This window comes from Wasmannia auropunctata, unplaced genomic scaffold, assembly GCF_000956235.1.
Source record: "Wasmannia auropunctata unplaced genomic scaffold, wasmannia.A_1.0 LD334327.1, whole genome shotgun sequence".
Lineage (NCBI taxonomy): Eukaryota > Metazoa > Arthropoda > Insecta > Hymenoptera > Formicidae > Wasmannia > Wasmannia auropunctata.
The window spans coordinates 78,591-95,083 of NW_012028563.1; the positions used below are offsets into that span (position 1 = coordinate 78,591).

The 16,493-nt window shown below is 36.0% G+C and overlaps 3 protein-coding genes across 8 annotated transcripts in view; 2 read left to right on the top strand and 1 right to left on the bottom strand.

Moving 5' to 3' along the window:
• Positions 1–10,006, top strand: part of LOC105458775 (band 3 anion transport protein) — a 39,668-nt gene extending 29,662 nt beyond the window's left edge. For all 5 annotated transcript variants that reach the window (XM_011704315.1, XM_011704317.1, XM_011704314.1 and 2 more), the window contains 7 exons: positions 1,913–2,096; positions 2,177–2,258; positions 2,558–2,932; positions 3,776–4,463; positions 7,238–7,829; positions 7,938–9,045; positions 9,127–10,006. In XM_011704315.1, the coding sequence (XP_011702617.1) occupies positions 1,913–2,096; positions 2,177–2,258; positions 2,558–2,932; positions 3,776–4,463; positions 7,238–7,829; positions 7,938–9,045; positions 9,127–9,796 (3,699 nt within the window). In that variant the 3' untranslated portion in view covers positions 9,797–10,006. The remainder of the gene's footprint in view (positions 1–1,912; positions 2,097–2,176; positions 2,259–2,557; positions 2,933–3,775; positions 4,464–7,237; positions 7,830–7,937; positions 9,046–9,126) is intronic.
• A 3,087-nt stretch (positions 10,007–13,093) lies between these two features.
• Positions 13,094–15,164, top strand: LOC105458777 (serine/threonine-protein kinase mos). Its single transcript, XM_011704321.1, has 4 exons — positions 13,094–13,564; positions 13,696–13,883; positions 13,977–14,362; positions 14,658–15,164. Exons 1-4 carry the CDS (start codon positions 13,485–13,487, stop codon positions 14,952–14,954), a joined length of 951 nt encoding a protein of 316 aa, XP_011702623.1. The 5' UTR covers positions 13,094–13,484; the 3' UTR covers positions 14,955–15,164.
• Positions 14,532–15,854, bottom strand: LOC105458776 (U6 snRNA-associated Sm-like protein LSm5). 2 transcript variants are annotated; one of them, XR_975577.1, is made up of 4 exons: positions 15,597–15,854; positions 15,260–15,456; positions 15,003–15,126; positions 14,532–14,808 (listed from the first exon to the last, which is right to left on the bottom strand). XR_975577.1 is itself a non-coding variant. In XM_011704320.1 (3 exons), exons 1-3 carry the CDS (start codon positions 15,640–15,642, stop codon positions 15,094–15,096), a joined length of 276 nt encoding a protein of 91 aa, XP_011702622.1. In that variant the 5' UTR covers positions 15,643–15,854; the 3' UTR covers positions 14,945–15,093. The 2 variants fall into 2 exon arrangements, 1 of the variants encoding a protein (XP_011702622.1); XM_011704320.1 differs by lacking the exon at positions 14,532–14,808 and having other exon boundaries at positions 14,945–15,126.
• Positions 15,855–16,493: the final 639 nt, after the last annotated feature.

Genomic DNA, 16,493 nt, shown 5'->3' on the forward strand with positions numbered 1-16,493 from the left:
ATGCAATTTGTGGTAATTCGTACGCTCGCCGAGGTAAAGACAGCAAAAATTACGTTGGTAGTAGTGCCGGATTTTCCAAGAGATGGCACTTCAATAAGTTAGATAAGGACATTCCACGTGTTTGAGCGAGACAGAAGATATTGTAAGAAGTTCATTTAGAGATACCACTGACACTGAAGAGTCTGCTTTATCGACTTCGTACAAATTTGGCCGACCTTTCAGCATCCTCTTAATTACCAGATTTGACTAATAAAGAATCTTTTTAGGATTCTCCCGCGATATTATTTGTTATTATCATTGTTGTTAAGAAATTTCATATAGACAAATAAAAACTACCTTTTTAGTAGTATCTAAACTTAGTTTGCTCATTCATTTAATATATAATATTAACGAGTTTGCTTTTCTTTTTTTACAAAGAATGTTTTTTTCCTGAAATATTTTTGCATATTTTTTACGTGTATTGTTATATAAATGTATTGTTATACAGATGTATAGCAGCAGCAAGCAAAATAAATACGCGGTTTGAATTTTTTTATTATAACTTATTTTTTTCTAGTAAAGATGCCGTTTTTTACATATTATTTAAAAATATACAATATACGCACATTAAGATTAAATTATGAAAGACAAATTAAAAAAAATAAGAATAAATTTAAATTAAAGCAACTAAGAACCTATGAATAAATCAGAAATAACTAAATAGTGCCTATGCGAGCCGACACGGATGTTGGTGTGTAATAATTTTTATTGTTACAATATATTCAGCCACACACAAACTGCGTGCCGCATTTTTGAATAAAAAAAATAATTATAGAAACTGATTTTCTCGAAAATCATATATTTTACTAACTTTTTTTTGTTTATGTCTATAGAGAAATTTAAATCAATAGAAAAGTATTATTATATCATGAAAATTACTTTAAAATATTTCTGATATAGTGCTAACGTATCATAAAAATATATAAAATTTATTATACTGATGAATAATGTGAATAACAATTATATGGACAAAATAAGATCGTTTTACTTGCTATTGTATATATGAAGAGTAGGAGAATCAAAGTATACTGCATAATTAAAACATTTTATCATCAATATCCTAATGACATTATCTCAGTCTTCTAAAATACAGATATCGATTTCTTCCTGAACACAACCAGCAACTTACCCTTATAAGTGCCAGATATCTGTATCGATTTCTTTCTGAATTACATAGGCAGAGTGACCTAGGGCGATTACTGCACTTATCTATCTCTTGCATACCTAAAATGTCCTAAAAAGGATTCTTCTCTCAGAGAACAAAATGGTTGCAATTACCTTAAATATAACACTATGTTTACAGCGAAATTTTTTCCGAAGTGTAACCATGTTTCCCGAAGGTTTTTTTCGCGTTGAATATGATGCCATTTGAAGTATTCGCCTTGCACATCAGGATTTTGAGTAAATTAGAATAAAAGGCAACAAAATTATTTGGTCACTTTTAATATTTTTTTGTGGCAAAACAGAAACTGATTTCTGAATAAACCCAATGGCATCTGAAAGTATCATTCAAGAGCTTTCAAACAAACTTTGGCTCATGACCGTACGATTTTTTTTCATCAAGTTATGGCTGTTTAAATAAATTAATTTTATTTAATTTCAAGCAAGAGAATAAGAATTATTGAACTTATCTCAATACTGTTTTATTTTTATACTGCAAGTTTGCGATGAGATTAAGTATGTCAAGAATATTTTTTGCCTCATTATTAGACATGCTTTCTAAGGGGGGTAACACTTAAACGATATCCATTTATTCCTTTTCTTGAAATAAAATTTTCGCAAATTTTGCCTTCAATTTAATCATACAAATCTTCCCTCTCCCTTTAACGCAGCAGCAACAAATATTAACGTATATCTTTATTTGTTATATCAGATCGACGGGCATGCCGCGGAAACGGGACCGGAGCTCGACGAGGAGATGGAAAAGGTTTTTGCGATGGACGCCGGAGAAAAGTTCGACGTAGCCCGGCTTGGATCGCCCTCAGAATCGGTTGGATCTGATCGAGATCGCGATCGCGGGCCACCCCCACGATATGGCGGCGATCGCGATTTCAATCGTAAGTCATATTATGGTTTTTTTTTTTGTTTATTTTTGACGTCGTCTCGTAGAGAAAATAATAAAAATGACGTTCTTCAGAATACCGTAAAAGAAGCTACCCGCATCCGCACATGCCCTTGAAGAGCTTGCATTCCAGGTCTATGCGACGACACCTTTCACCGTAAGTTAACTCAATAAAAGTAGACATTTGGCAAAATCTTCGGCTTTCTCCTTGTCGACTCGAAATCTTATGCGAATCATCGTTCGAGAGAGCAATATCTTTTGCGTATCAAATGCATATATCGGATGATCGATTTTCATGCACGCGGTTGATTTAATATTCTTGACGAACCTTGAAACTAATAAGTGTTTAGCTTCTAATAGCTCTAAGAGACAACTTTGCAAAATTCCTCAAGTTTCGAGTGAATGAAATTCAATCTTATATCTTTAGTGAATTTAATTAAGAATTAATATCTTTAGTGAAGGATCGGCGGCGGAAGTATTCACTGAGGAGGATCATGGCAATGTACAAGCAAGGAGTAACGAAGTCCAGGAGGTCGATGGGATAAACCGTAATGGATTGCGATTGGCCGTCACAGCAGAGGCTGAAGATGATGAGGGAATTGTGGAGGAGACTGTAAATGTAGGCAGCAGCGAAAGCGAAGCGCCGATCTCGGAGAGAGCAGCTTCCGGTTTCAGCGACAGTCCAATCATCGGCAGTCCGAGGGTACAATTTGAGAAGATCAAGGAGGAAGATGCATCGAGCACGCAAACACCGGAAGTGCCAACGGATACCATACCGAGCGGCCATGAGGAAGATCGGAATCGCCGACGGCACCAGAAACACGAACATAAGTAAGTTGACTGGACATGATTGGGCTTGTAAAGAGCGACGGAGATAAGAAAGAAGGAAAGATCACGCGATTTAATTAACACATTTAGTGTTAAATAAGAATGTATTTTTTTCCGATTAGTAAAACAACATATCTTTGATAAGAATACGGGTCAAAGTAACTCTAATTTGAATATCGTGTCTGCATATATTACGTGCACGAATCCGAATCATCCTCGATATTTTAAGAGCGAAAGTTTAAATCCGACGGGGTCAGGTATTTCGTGTCACAATTTCTGTGGACTCATATTTGCGCTGTATGAACCGCGCAATTATGAGCACGAAAAGACCGACCTTTATTTCGTACCATCCCGAGCGATGAGCTAGATTTACAGCGTGACAATTCCGGTACGGAGCGGTACCAAGTCGGATAGTCGGTTTAAGATTTATAGGATGGGGTGTGCTGAAAAATGTATGTGTCAGTGACTTAATTAAGCATTGACTTTATTTAGATTTATGGTTCAGATTTCTTAATTCTTTTCAAATAAGAATTTTCTGAATAAATACCTTATAAATTATCTTTATATATGGCACGTTATGAGACAGAAGTATTATAATAAGATTAAGGCCAATCTGAAGCCAGTCTGAAGTAAGTTTGTGCGTATGTTATCTTGATTATCTTCACAAGATTGGCAAATTTCAACTTATATCCATGTTTGTACGATTAATTGATAAACTCTTTTTTTAAATTTATATCATAATTAAATCACGATTGTGGAGCCTCTTTTACTTTCTCTATAAAAAATTAAATTTTATTTGCTTACAAAAAATTTAACTAACTGTCCCATTATCGACTACTCTTCCAGACGTCACCACCACAAATCTCGCAAATACTCTCTGCAGGAGGATCCGCAATGGCGAAAACGATCAGGAGCCGGTTTTCCAGACAGTTCGAGCTTGCTGGCCCGACGTGTCAGCGTCCAGCCGGAAGAAGCGAGCACTTTGCAGGAACTCGACATCGATGATCTGGAGTCGCATCGTAGTGACGATCCGCGTGGCATGCGCCGGCACAAGGCCGCTCATTTAACGATACAGATTGGCCGACGGAAGGAGGGCGGCATTCCCCATGACACCTTCAAAAAGATGTACGATCACTCGCCGCACGAGGTATTCGTTCAATTGGACGAGCTACATGGCCTGGGCGAGGAGCGCGAATGGCGAGAGACCGCTAGATGGATTAAATATGAGGAGGATGTTGAGGAGGGTGCTGACAGATGGGGCAGACCTCACGTGGCTTCCCTTAGCTTCCATTCATTGCTGAATCTTCGTCGTTGCTTAGAAACCGGTGTGGTTCTCCTAGATCTAGAGGAAAAGGATCTGCCTGGGCTGGCTTACAGGGTAGTCGAGCAGATGGTCATCGAGGAGCTTATCCTGCCTCAAGACAGACCAGTCGTGATGAGAGCGCTCCTGCTCAGACACAGGCACGTGCACGAGCACGAACGTGGTTTCCGTTTTGGTGGCAAAAGAAGCTACTCCAGTTACACCAGCCTTCAGGTAATTCGTCCGTAATGACAATATCCTTTGCGTAACGTGCATCGTGCGCATGAAAACGACCGACTCTTGGTTAAGATTCGCAAAACTCGCTTCGAGGTTGCTTGTGTCGAAAATAAGCACCGCCGATGAAAGATGGAGAATCGTGATAATTGATTGCTCAACAGGTAACCGTGTTTACGGGCTTCAGGGTTGCTATATAAATTAGATTCGATGAATTCCGTCTCAATTCTAGCTCCACAAACTGATGCAAACCCTGGTTTTCAATGCAGTTTGCATGTTTCGAATCTCATGATCAAAAACGGAAAATAATCATGACTGTAATGTGAATGCTGATTTATCGTGTATAGCGTTGATATTTTATCGTGTTCGCGTTGAGACGTGAAATTAAAGCAATTTTATATGAAGATGCTGCAGTTTATGGAAATGTCGAAGATCACCTGCGAGGGCAAATGTATCAAACGCGATCAGTAGTGAGTAGTCGTAACGGGTGGTAGCAGGGAATAGGTTTTAACTGACAGTGCTAATATTATTTCCACAGTCCATCTGGCTGGAGGAAGAAGATGCTGCGCGGGAAGGCGCTGAGAACCATGTAACTCAACATGTAAATCTCTCGTTTCCCGAATCAAACGCAGTTTTTTTCACTTCTATTACTCTAGTCCTTCACACTGTTCGCTCACACTTTTCATATGAATTTTTATGTACTTTTTAAAGTAAATTTGGCATGGATTTACGGGTTACAATGAGTATACATGGCCATTTTGTAAAATTTTCCTTTTACCGATTATATCGATAAATCGGTCATAAATCAACAATTTATTAAGTCAATATTTCAAATATCCTTAATCTGATATTAATATTATGTATGTTTTATGTGCTTAATATTGACATCATTAATACAAAGTTAACATTTGTTAAAGTTTGTCACTAAATTATTGTTAATTTTAATAAATGGGTAGACATATAATAATATAGAATATTGATTAGAATAGTCATTAATAACGTAGCTTAGCTTAAGGTCTATTTCAATTGCATAGTTTAGTCTTTAAAATTTTACGAGGAGTGCCAATACGTGTATAATGTACATTTAAATCCGTGTTAAAAGCAGATGGTAAATACACATTTAAAACTTATATTTGTCTCGCATTAAATTTACATTTAATTCTCGGAAAAGAAAAGATTATAGTTGCAGCAACAAGAATCTGTGTGTGGCAGCTAAATTTCAATCGTAATATGTAGATACCTAAATATTTAAAACTTTTCTCATCATGGAATTCCATTTTAGGGACTCAAAAAATCGTTTCATGAGAACATAGATGAAAGATTTCATAATGTTGTAGCTTTTATTCTGTCTTGTATTTTTATTTATAAAAAGTAGAACTTTGCTGTGTCCATCTAACGACAGTAGGTACCGCGTACTACTCGCTGGTGAGCGAACTAAATTTTTTAATAAAGAATTTAATTTAAGTGCGATTTATATACATATACTTATGTTGCGTTAGTTACATTTGATGTGTTTGATAATGCATACAATGAGTCTAGACAGCTACTCATTTATTTTGTAAAACCTGTTATTAATCAAATCCGTAAGCATCGCATTTTTTAAAATATAATTTTGAACACATTAATGTAGTTTTGAAGCCAATGCAATCGTATGCGCGTTAAAAGCACATTATACGTGTATTGGCTCTCTTTTGATTTTAACGTCGAAACTAGTTTCAACGTTAAAAAGCTTAAGGATAATCAATTATCCTTCAGTTACTTCCATAATAAATAAATACCGCAATTTTAGTCCGTAGTCTAAATAAAACAACCGCAGCTCGTTCCCACAGCTTGCAGTTTTTCCATTGTGTTGCGTCTCCACGCAGTGCCTTTTTTAGCACGACTTGAACCACCTGGGTTAAATTGACTCTAGAAATATTCATACAGTACCGTTTGTCGATCGTTAACGACTTGTAATCGTATGCTGCGCTTCTCTTCCTTACATTTTTTTCTTTACAGTTTGTTATTATTTTTTGCCCAATTTTCTTTAATTATCGCGGAGCAAATCATGAAGATATGACGTGACTTTCGCAATTGTGCGGATAAACTTTGTTTGAAACTTAAAAGAATTAATAATATCTCTATTTATAGTATTTTCGTGTATTATCTTGCAAGTGCATCTATGAATACGCTATGATAATTTTCTCACTTTTTAATTACAATTATTATAATTTTAATTACAATAATTACAATTATTTCTATTACAAACGTAGCCTTCTTATTGCGAGATATTCACTTCGCTTCATATTTTTCATAATCATAAAATACTTGAGCAATCACACTCTTCTATTATAGTATATTCTTATTCTGCTTAATTCTAAATAAATTTAAAAATCAATCATTGCCTTTTTGTAGAGAATTCATTATTATTACTTATTATTATAATATTATTTTAAGCATTATTTTCGTAAATTAAACAATATCATGAAATTAGATAAACAGATGTCTCATTTTACAAGTTAAAACAGTTCTGTACGTTTTTCATATTTTTATGAGAAGTAAGTTATGTTCGTAAATAAGTTATTATTTTTATTGTTTGTATAATCTTTGTATCAGTTAATAGACTTGGTTCATTCGTTTGCTTAATTCCAATCACTCAACGACATAGGTTGTTCTGGTTTCAAGATATTGAGAAACAGCTGATTGATTTTTCTTATCGAAGATCTATATAGTTTTTTTCGATGGAATTGAAAAGTTCTCAGATTGTTCTATAAAAGTTTCGAAATATCCGACAGAATCTACACGACGCGAAGCCGAAGATCGTATTGTCGAATCTGGCGCTCGACAATCATACGGTGGTCGATATCAAGGAGGAGCTAACTTACATGAGCAGTAATGAGGATTTGAAGAAGAGCCACAACGACTATATCCTCAAAAGAATTCCAGCCGGTGCTGAGGCAACAGTCGTACTTGTCGGCGCCGTCGACTTTTTGGATCAGCCGACGATAGCTTTCGTACGATTGGCCGAAGGTGTATTTATGCCGTCTATTACGGAGATCACGATACCAGTCAGATTCATGTTTACTCTATTGGGACCGAGAAACGCAGACTTGGACTATCACGAGATCGGTCGGTCCATCTCCACTCTGATGGCGAATACGTCGTTCCATAAAATCGCTTATAAGGCCAACGAGAGGCGAGAATTGCTCTCGGCAATTAACGAGTTCCTAGACGATTCAATTGTACTGCCACCCGGCGACTGGGAGAGACAGGCTTTGTTACCGTTCGGCGAGCTTAAGGCGAAGAGCGAGGCTATCAGAAAACGAAAAGCGAAGGCGCTCGAGGAGAAGAGCAAACCGGAGCAAAGTGAGGCGGCCGTAAAAAAGGGTAATTTTTTTAAATATTTTAAAACTTGATAAATATCTCGATAATTAAACATTTGTTTTTCAGTTCTTGAAATTTATTGATCTTATCCTTTCATCTTTAATGTAACAGCTCTTCTCGCCGGGGAAGAAGAGAAGAAACCACCGGAGGATGATGATGATCCGTTGCGACGTACCAAACGACCATTCGGTGGCCTCATCAACGACATTAAACGTCGCTATTCCTTTTATTTATCCGATTTTACGGATGGTCTGAGCTCGTCCTGCTTCGCAGCAGCCATCTTCATGTACTTTGCCGCACTGTGCGCTGCCATCACCTTCGGCGGCCTGATGAGCGACAAGACGCAGAATGTAATAGGCATATCCGAAACTCTGGTCTCTAGTTCGTGGACGGGTGTGTTGATGGCACTATTTGCCACTCAACCGCTGGTGATCATTGGCACGACTGGTCCGCTATTACTCTTTGATGAGAGCTTATACAACTTTTGTTTGGCGAACGAGCTTGAATTTCTTACTGTACGAGTATATGTTGGCGCCTGGATGGGTATCATCGCCCTGGCGATCGCCTGTGTCGAAGGTTCGGTCCTCGTGCGACTCTTCACACGCTTCACCGAAGAGATCTTTACTGGGTTGATTTCTATCCTTTATATCGTTGAAACATTCATCAAGCTTTACAATTACTTTGTGCGCAATCCTCTTCTTCACGAGTACAGCTTTGATCCGGACACCAACAATACAGCCTATCCGCTCTACGTTACTGAAATGAAGGTCACCAGATCGCCGTGGAACGAAACTGAGGAAATCCTGCGCTTGGAAAACGTTTGTGAACTGATACCGAGCCACGACGCAACGGGGCTACCGATCAATCAGCCCAATACAGCTTTGATGTGCACTATCCTTTGCCTGGGTACCTTTCTGGGCGCCTATTACTTGAGGATCTTCCGTAACAGCCATTACTTAGGCCGTAGTGCTCGAAGAGCTTTCGGAGACTTCGGCGTGCCTATTAGCATCATCGTCTTTGTTCTAATCGACTATCTTTTTATGGTAAAAACGGAGAAGTTGCTGGTTCCCGAAGGACTCTCCCCAACTATACCTGATAGAAATTGGTTCGTGTCTCCCGCCGGATTCGAAAAACCAATACCGCTTTGGATGGCTTTAGCTTGCGTAGTGCCAGCTTTGCTGGTTTACATACTAGTATTTATGGAGACTCAAATATCAGAGTAAGTAAATTTAATTAAATTGTTTGCTTAATTGCTCAAAGATGTTCGTGTTTTTTATTAACTGCACCATTCGTTTTGCAGATTAATCATCGATAAAAAAGAGCGTAAACTGCGAAAGGGCAATGGTTATCACATGGACATCGTAATGGTCTGCTTGATGAATGTAGGATGTGGCCTGATGGGTGCACCCTGGTGTTCCGCCGCATCGGTGCGCTCTCTTACTCACGTATCCGCTGTAACTGTGATGTCACGCACTCATGCGCCCGGTGACAAACCGCACATCGTCGAAGTGAAGGAGCAACGGGTGAGCGCTCTCCTGGTTGCGATACTTATGGGCGTGAGTGTGTTGATGGCACCACTGTTGCGGCGGGTACCGATGTCCGTCCTTCTTGGTGTGTTCCTCTACATGGGCATCTCGTCGACGAACGGCGTGCAACTGTTTGACCGCGTCAAGCTTTTTTTCATGCCGGTCAAGCACCATGGCACGGCAAACTACGTGCGCCGCGTGCAAACTTACAAGATGCACATCTTCACCCTCATACAGATCTTGTGCCTAGCTGTGTTGTGGATCGTCAAGAGTACCAGAGCCGCTTTGGCCCTACCCTTCTTCCTTATTCTGATGATACCGTTGCGTGCTCAGATGAGCCATTTCTTTACCACCGCGGAGCTACGCGCCCTCGACAGTAAGGGATCCGAGCACGAAGTCGAGGACGAGTTGGATTTTTACGAGGAGGCTCCTCTACCTGGTTAGATTGTGCCTTAATCGATTACTCGATATCACTGAGTATTTTTCTCTGTTTCTTTTCTCTCTAAATTCATGTACCTTCCAAAATTATCTACTTATATACCTGTTTCACATCAGGGTCTCTCAAAGTCTTTATCTAGCGCTAATTTGCAAATACAGAGTTTCTATTTATCAAATTGAAATATATACGTCCATTGATAGGGAGTTGATAAACAGTGTCATATAATTCAAGTAGAGATACAAAACATGCATATATATATATATATATATATATATATATATATATATAGGTATATAATTCAGATAGAATTATTAAGTCATTTTAGATCTCATTTGCACAAATTTTTTATTCTTCTGTATTTAATTATAAAATTTTTATTTCATAATCGAGTCTTCAGACGCATTAATACTTACTTTTATTGATAATTACTAATACTACATCTACCTATACATTTCAGTTGTTTTTTTCTCATAAAACTATGTAAACAGCTTGACCGTATATTTCGAAATGATTGAATTACTCATGTATGCCTAATGGACGTTTTTGAAATTAAGTCGAAATCCGGTGCCTCTGAGTGCCTGATATTTGCGCTTGATGATGCAATGCTCAGGAGAAGTATTTTATAAGGAGAATGGCACACGTAAGGATAGTGCCAAATCGAAATGTTATGAGGATGTTTGGCTAGTGATGATTACCGAGAGATAATATTTTCACAGTTTGTTCCTTCTTCCCTTCTCTTTTGGCTATACATGTATCGTTCATTTGCTACAACGGCATACAGCTGCAACTCAAAAATTGTTATTTTTTAATTGTTTGCAAAAGAAACGGAAATGTAAGGAAAAAAAGTAAAAAACATACTTTAAAAGAATATACTTTTATTCCTCTATGATCAGTTATTACGCCAAAATTGCATTTTTAAATTAATATTAGAAAATTTTAATCATTTAATAATTTTAAAATTTTAATAAACATTTAAACTTATTTTCCGGAAAACTTTTTTTTCTTAGTTGTGTCGTAGTTGTAGCAAACGAATAATAAATATACAAGGACAAACAAAATAATAGATTTAATAGTTCGTGTTACTTGAAGTTCTCAAAAATTTGTGTACTTGAAACACAAATATATATATATATATATATATTCGTATGTTGGAGATAGCAAAAAGCGAAGATTTTGAATGCAAAAAATCCAAGCAACACGAACAGATCTAATGTGAACACCTGGGAAGTACACACTACTTATAAATAAAAGATTCACCCACAACATTTGTCTTTTATACATATTCTTGTTGGAACGGAGTCATTGTTTAAAAAATACTAAAAAAGGAATTCTGCTTCTCACTCTGCTCTTCCAAACTGCTCACAATAATTTAATTATAGTTAAATCAAGCAATTGCATCGGTCACGAAGTTTTGGAAAATATAGAGACAATTTTAGAAAATAGAGAAACAAATTCTCTCCGCTACTATTACTTATATAAGCAAATGAAAGATTCTGATAAAAGAATAGTACAACATCCCGTTGATGATTATTCAAGCATTGTATGGCTCTAGTCCAAGAATCGGTATTAATATAGGATCTGTATTAACGGGCCAATCTCTTATTAACAAAACAAGTAGTGTATTTCCCAGGTGTTCACATTATTTTGTTTATTCCCTCTATACAAATGTACAAGGGAACACATAATTGCCTTGATTCTTGATTTCTTCAAAGATACATGATAGAGTTTGCGAATGTTTGTATATTCCAAATTTTTAGGTCCTATACTACGCGATATATAAGTTTCGAAGTTTTACTTCTTCCTCTTCTTCACAATTGTGCCTCTACATGTGTAAATCTTTAAATCAATAAGTGTTTCGTGGATCATACATTGTGAATCGTGGATATACAAATGTCTCACTTCTTTAGATTTTTTGTTTATTCCATCGATCATTCCACGTTTAACAAATATTAATATTGGACTTAAAAACCTCCAAATAATCTACTAAATTTTACCATGCTACATAAATTCGTCGAGAGAGATTTCTGATTTCTATTTATATATACATATATTCACAAGTACTTACAAATTTGAGCATCTTATTACATAAAGGATAAAGGATACTTAAAAACACTCACACAACTCTTGTGTCTCTCTTATTTGCACAGGTACTTAGTCGTGATTGCACTTAAAAATATGGGATATAGTTCTTACATATTTTTGTATCTATACAAAACAGATCCACAGATTTTTTTAATTTTACAAATCCTTGGACTCCGTGAACGGATCTTCCGTTTCGCAGATCTTTTTAATAGATATATTCAAAACCCGTAAGTTCGCAAAATCGGAATTGTGATGTTTTCTCTCTATTGCTGATTTGTATGGCCTGTAAATATTACCAGATAGGTATTGGTAACTTACTACATAAAATCTGATTTTCATTCATTCTCATAGCTTAAAATCTGAGAGAAGTAATTCACGCGCGTGTTTCGTGCAAGACCAAGTGATTGATGACGATTAATTAGAGCGGTATGGAATTACAGTAAAGAATAAGGCTGGTGAAAAAGAAAAAGAGAGAGTTATATTTAACTAAATAAACTATTTTTGAACAAATAGAGGATATATATATATATATATATACACACAGTACATAGAAGATACATTGTATTTTTATTCGTATTAGAGTATTTTACTAAACTTCCGTAAAGTTGTTTCTACTTATTACAACTCGTCGATTGTTAATTAATCGACAGAGAGAAATCTAGGGAGAGTGGAAGCGATATATTTAACCATTGTGATAGCAAACAGAATCGCTCGAAAACAAGATGGTACAGCCGAGCACTTAATGTTAGCGACAAGTTTACATAGTGCAAATCTCCAATTAGATGTTTAATCGATCCATAAAGCATTTATCGATGCACATGTACGCGCGTGCACATACATATGCGTTCCTATATCATTGATATTGTATCATAACAAAAGATTATCGAAGCGAATTGTTACGGGAAGATCATATGATTGTACATAATCTAGTTAACGTACAGTATTAAAAAAATAATAATAATTAGCAATAGACTCAGTAGTTGATTTACTCCTTAAACTAGTGATCGAAGAAATAAAACATATTTTAATTGTACTCTATTTGATATTTATCTTACTACCAATTATTTTATAATTGAAATCTCGATATGTCCTGGTGAAAATTTTTCTTAGAATTCACAATTTCTCAGAATTTCTATATAATCTATATTTTATAACTTTTTAGAAAATTTCTCAGATTTTTATGAATGAATTTTATATATGGATTTAATATATTAATATATCATTAATTATATACGGACGAAAACTTATAAGATCTAAAGAAGTTTAAAGTATTTGTTTAGAAATTTTCAAGTTTCAATTTTCACAAATATAAAACATGAAAAGTTTTTAAAAATATGATAATTTTTTCACCAGGGAAAAGGGACATATTTCTCGTTTGCTGAAAGTTGAGAGCGTACTGAATACTCCATATGTATTTACCGCTCCTTCATTATCCTTGATGTGTTTGTATACAGAGAACAGAATTTTAATGGGCGTCGAGAGTACGAGTTTTCCTATGTACGCGATATAATGGAAATATCACTATTTTCTAGATGCAAATAGTATTGAAAAAATTCTGCGGGTTTTTTTCTACATGTAGAAATTATTATTCGTATCGTAATCATTACTTAAATGGCTTCACCGCAAAGATTCGTGTCCACGTTAAAGCATCTGTCACCTCGGCCATTGGAAAGTGCTATATCGAATATCAGGTAAAAGTAACCAAAATCCTATGCTATTTAAACCAAAGATCACAAACAAGTATATAATTTATTAGATCACAAACAAGTATAATAATTTATTAGAGCACGTCTAAGATCATAAACTGGTAATAATTTATTAGAGTACGGCTAAGTCCAAAAACTCCAGATAACATTTATCAAAAAAGGTCAAAAGATGAAAAGCTTTTGTCACCGTTCAATATCGATACTCCTAATAGAGTCAGATTACTCAGGGATGGTCTACCGAGGAAGCATCATTCTGTGCTCGGAGTGGGTGCTTTCGGTATCGTCTACAAAGTGCTTTACAAAGGTAATTTATTATAATTTTTTTTACTAAATTTTGTTGTCAAGTGTATGCAGGAATAATTGATAAGAATACTACTTATTAATGTACGTTTCTCAGGAGACCAAGTGGCAGCCAAGATAATTCCACGCAAACAAAACGATGATGAAGTAATAAACTCAGAGAAACATGCGACTATTCTGCGACACGCCAACATTGTGAAAATATTGAACATAGAACAGGGCAGTAGCTTATCGCTGATAACAATGGAACTATGTGGAATGTCATTGCAGGACAGGCTGCAGGAGTCGGTATTATCGAAAGAGGAGCGCATTTCTATTTGGAGAAACATCGCTGGCGCACTTCAATTCTGCCACGATTCTGGCGTGATACACGCAGACGTCAAAGCAACTAATATCCTGATGGCAGCTAACGGTCAAGCCAAACTCACCGATTTCGGTAGTTCTATACTAGTCGACGAATCGCACATTTCGATCAGGCCGCGAGTACGCATATATAATATTATATATAAAATTGAATCTTTACTTAAAAACTTTAATGAATTTCTTAATAAAATTGCAGATACGTGCAATATGGGTTGTATTTAAAATTATCAGCGCTGAAAATCTATAGTTTACGATACGCACACTGTAGATTTTCAGCATTGGTAGTGAATGTTGCAACACAGGCATAGTTTTAATATTTTTTTATACATATATACATAATTATAAAGACTTATTCACATGTAATGTATGTGTGATGATTTTGTTTTTTCACATAAAAAATTGATCCCTTTATCAGGGTACACCAGGCTATGCAGCACCAGAAATGCTTCGAGGAGATGTACCTACATTTGCCGCTGATATTTATTCCTTAGGAATAGTAGCCTGGCAAATGTTGTCTCGAGAAGTCCCATTCCATGGATTACATATCCATACCATCATATATATTTCTGTAAAAGGAACGCGTCCTGAAGATGAAATTCTGGACGATGAGTTCAGTGGAAGATATAAGGAACTATTCAGAGCTGCATGGTCACAGGATATCATAGACAGACCCCCGCTCAATGAAATAATCAGTAGACTTGATCTTTTGTAATCGATAGTTTATTTCAAAAATTGAGCTTAAGCTTATATAGAATCTTACTTGCGATAAGTAACTAGTTCAGTGCATGGCCATAATCTTGTAAGGATACAAATAAATTTTCCATTGCGCTCAGGACAATGGCCCAAAATTCTTATGTATCTGGCATCTCGCCACCCGGCACCAACTGTAACAGAATAAATAAATTAAAATTTTGAGTTTTGCTTTCCATCTCGATCATATCAGAAATTATAATCTACTAGAAATACTAGGCTCAAAATTATTGAGTATTAAATATCATCAATATTCATGATAATAACCATAGTAATGTTGCTGCCATTAAGAAGAATTTGATCCAACTTCGTAACTCTGCGACCTTCCGGGGTTGCTTCACTTTCTGTTACATCTTCCAGCAACATATTCACGAAATCGTCAAAACCTTGCAAAGTTCCTACAATCTCTTTATCATTTTTCATAATTATGTGTATTCGAGAACCGATACACTTGTCAACTAGTTCTACAAATAATAATATAATATATATAATGTGTATATATATATATATATATATATATATATATATAATTTACTGATATTAAATTGCAAAAATTCAGTAAAACATTACTGGCATAATTTAGAACATGAATAAATTCTTTTACCTAAAGGCAATAACGTAGACGGATTTGTGGTAACTGAAGTAGCCATGACGATTTATATAATGGAACAGTTACACAATTTACTAAAATATAATATAAATCGCTCACTCAATTAGAAAACAATTTACTATAAGAATCGCACAATAATTTGTATTTATTATTCACCATAAAAAAAGAAAGTCAGAGCAAGGTTTCGAGATTCTCTTTCTCAGCAGACAACAAAGCTATGAGTCGCATTGCAGTGTTGCAAACATCGCGATCCAAACAACGTCAAGCTAGTTCGAAACTGATTGGATCACAACTGGGGCTGCGTTCCGCAAAGCGCATCATGCGCAAGATTAATCTTTTTATTCTTGTTTAACATTTGGTGAACAACAAGGATACCACAAGCCCGTATCAGACTAAAGAGATTGAATTGGAATTTAACTAATTAGAAGAAAAAAAAATCAATCTCAAATTTAATGAACTTTGTTTTGATTGGTCAAATTCCATTCCAATCTTAATCTCAATCTTTAGTCTGATACGGGCTTTATACATCATGTGCACAGTATAACCAGTAGGTCCACTTCGTGTCGGCGCCTTTGATCTCCTTTTCCAGATCACGTGAGCATCCACCATGTTAAATCCAGGATCGAATCATGAAGTATGAATAAGGAGACGTAACTCCATAGATTGGAAGTGGCACAAAAAATGTTCCGTGTACTGCCAGGTTTGCTGAACAGAATAACTTGCAACATTTCGTCGCCATATTGAAATTCATATATGTACATGTGTCACATCTAATTGTGTTAGTGTATCAAGTGTAGAAGTGAGTCACTTAGAAGTAGTTAGAGTCCTAGATTATCAGAAAAGCGCGACCGGTGTTACGAGTCCTGATTGGACACGCAAATGGCCAATCAT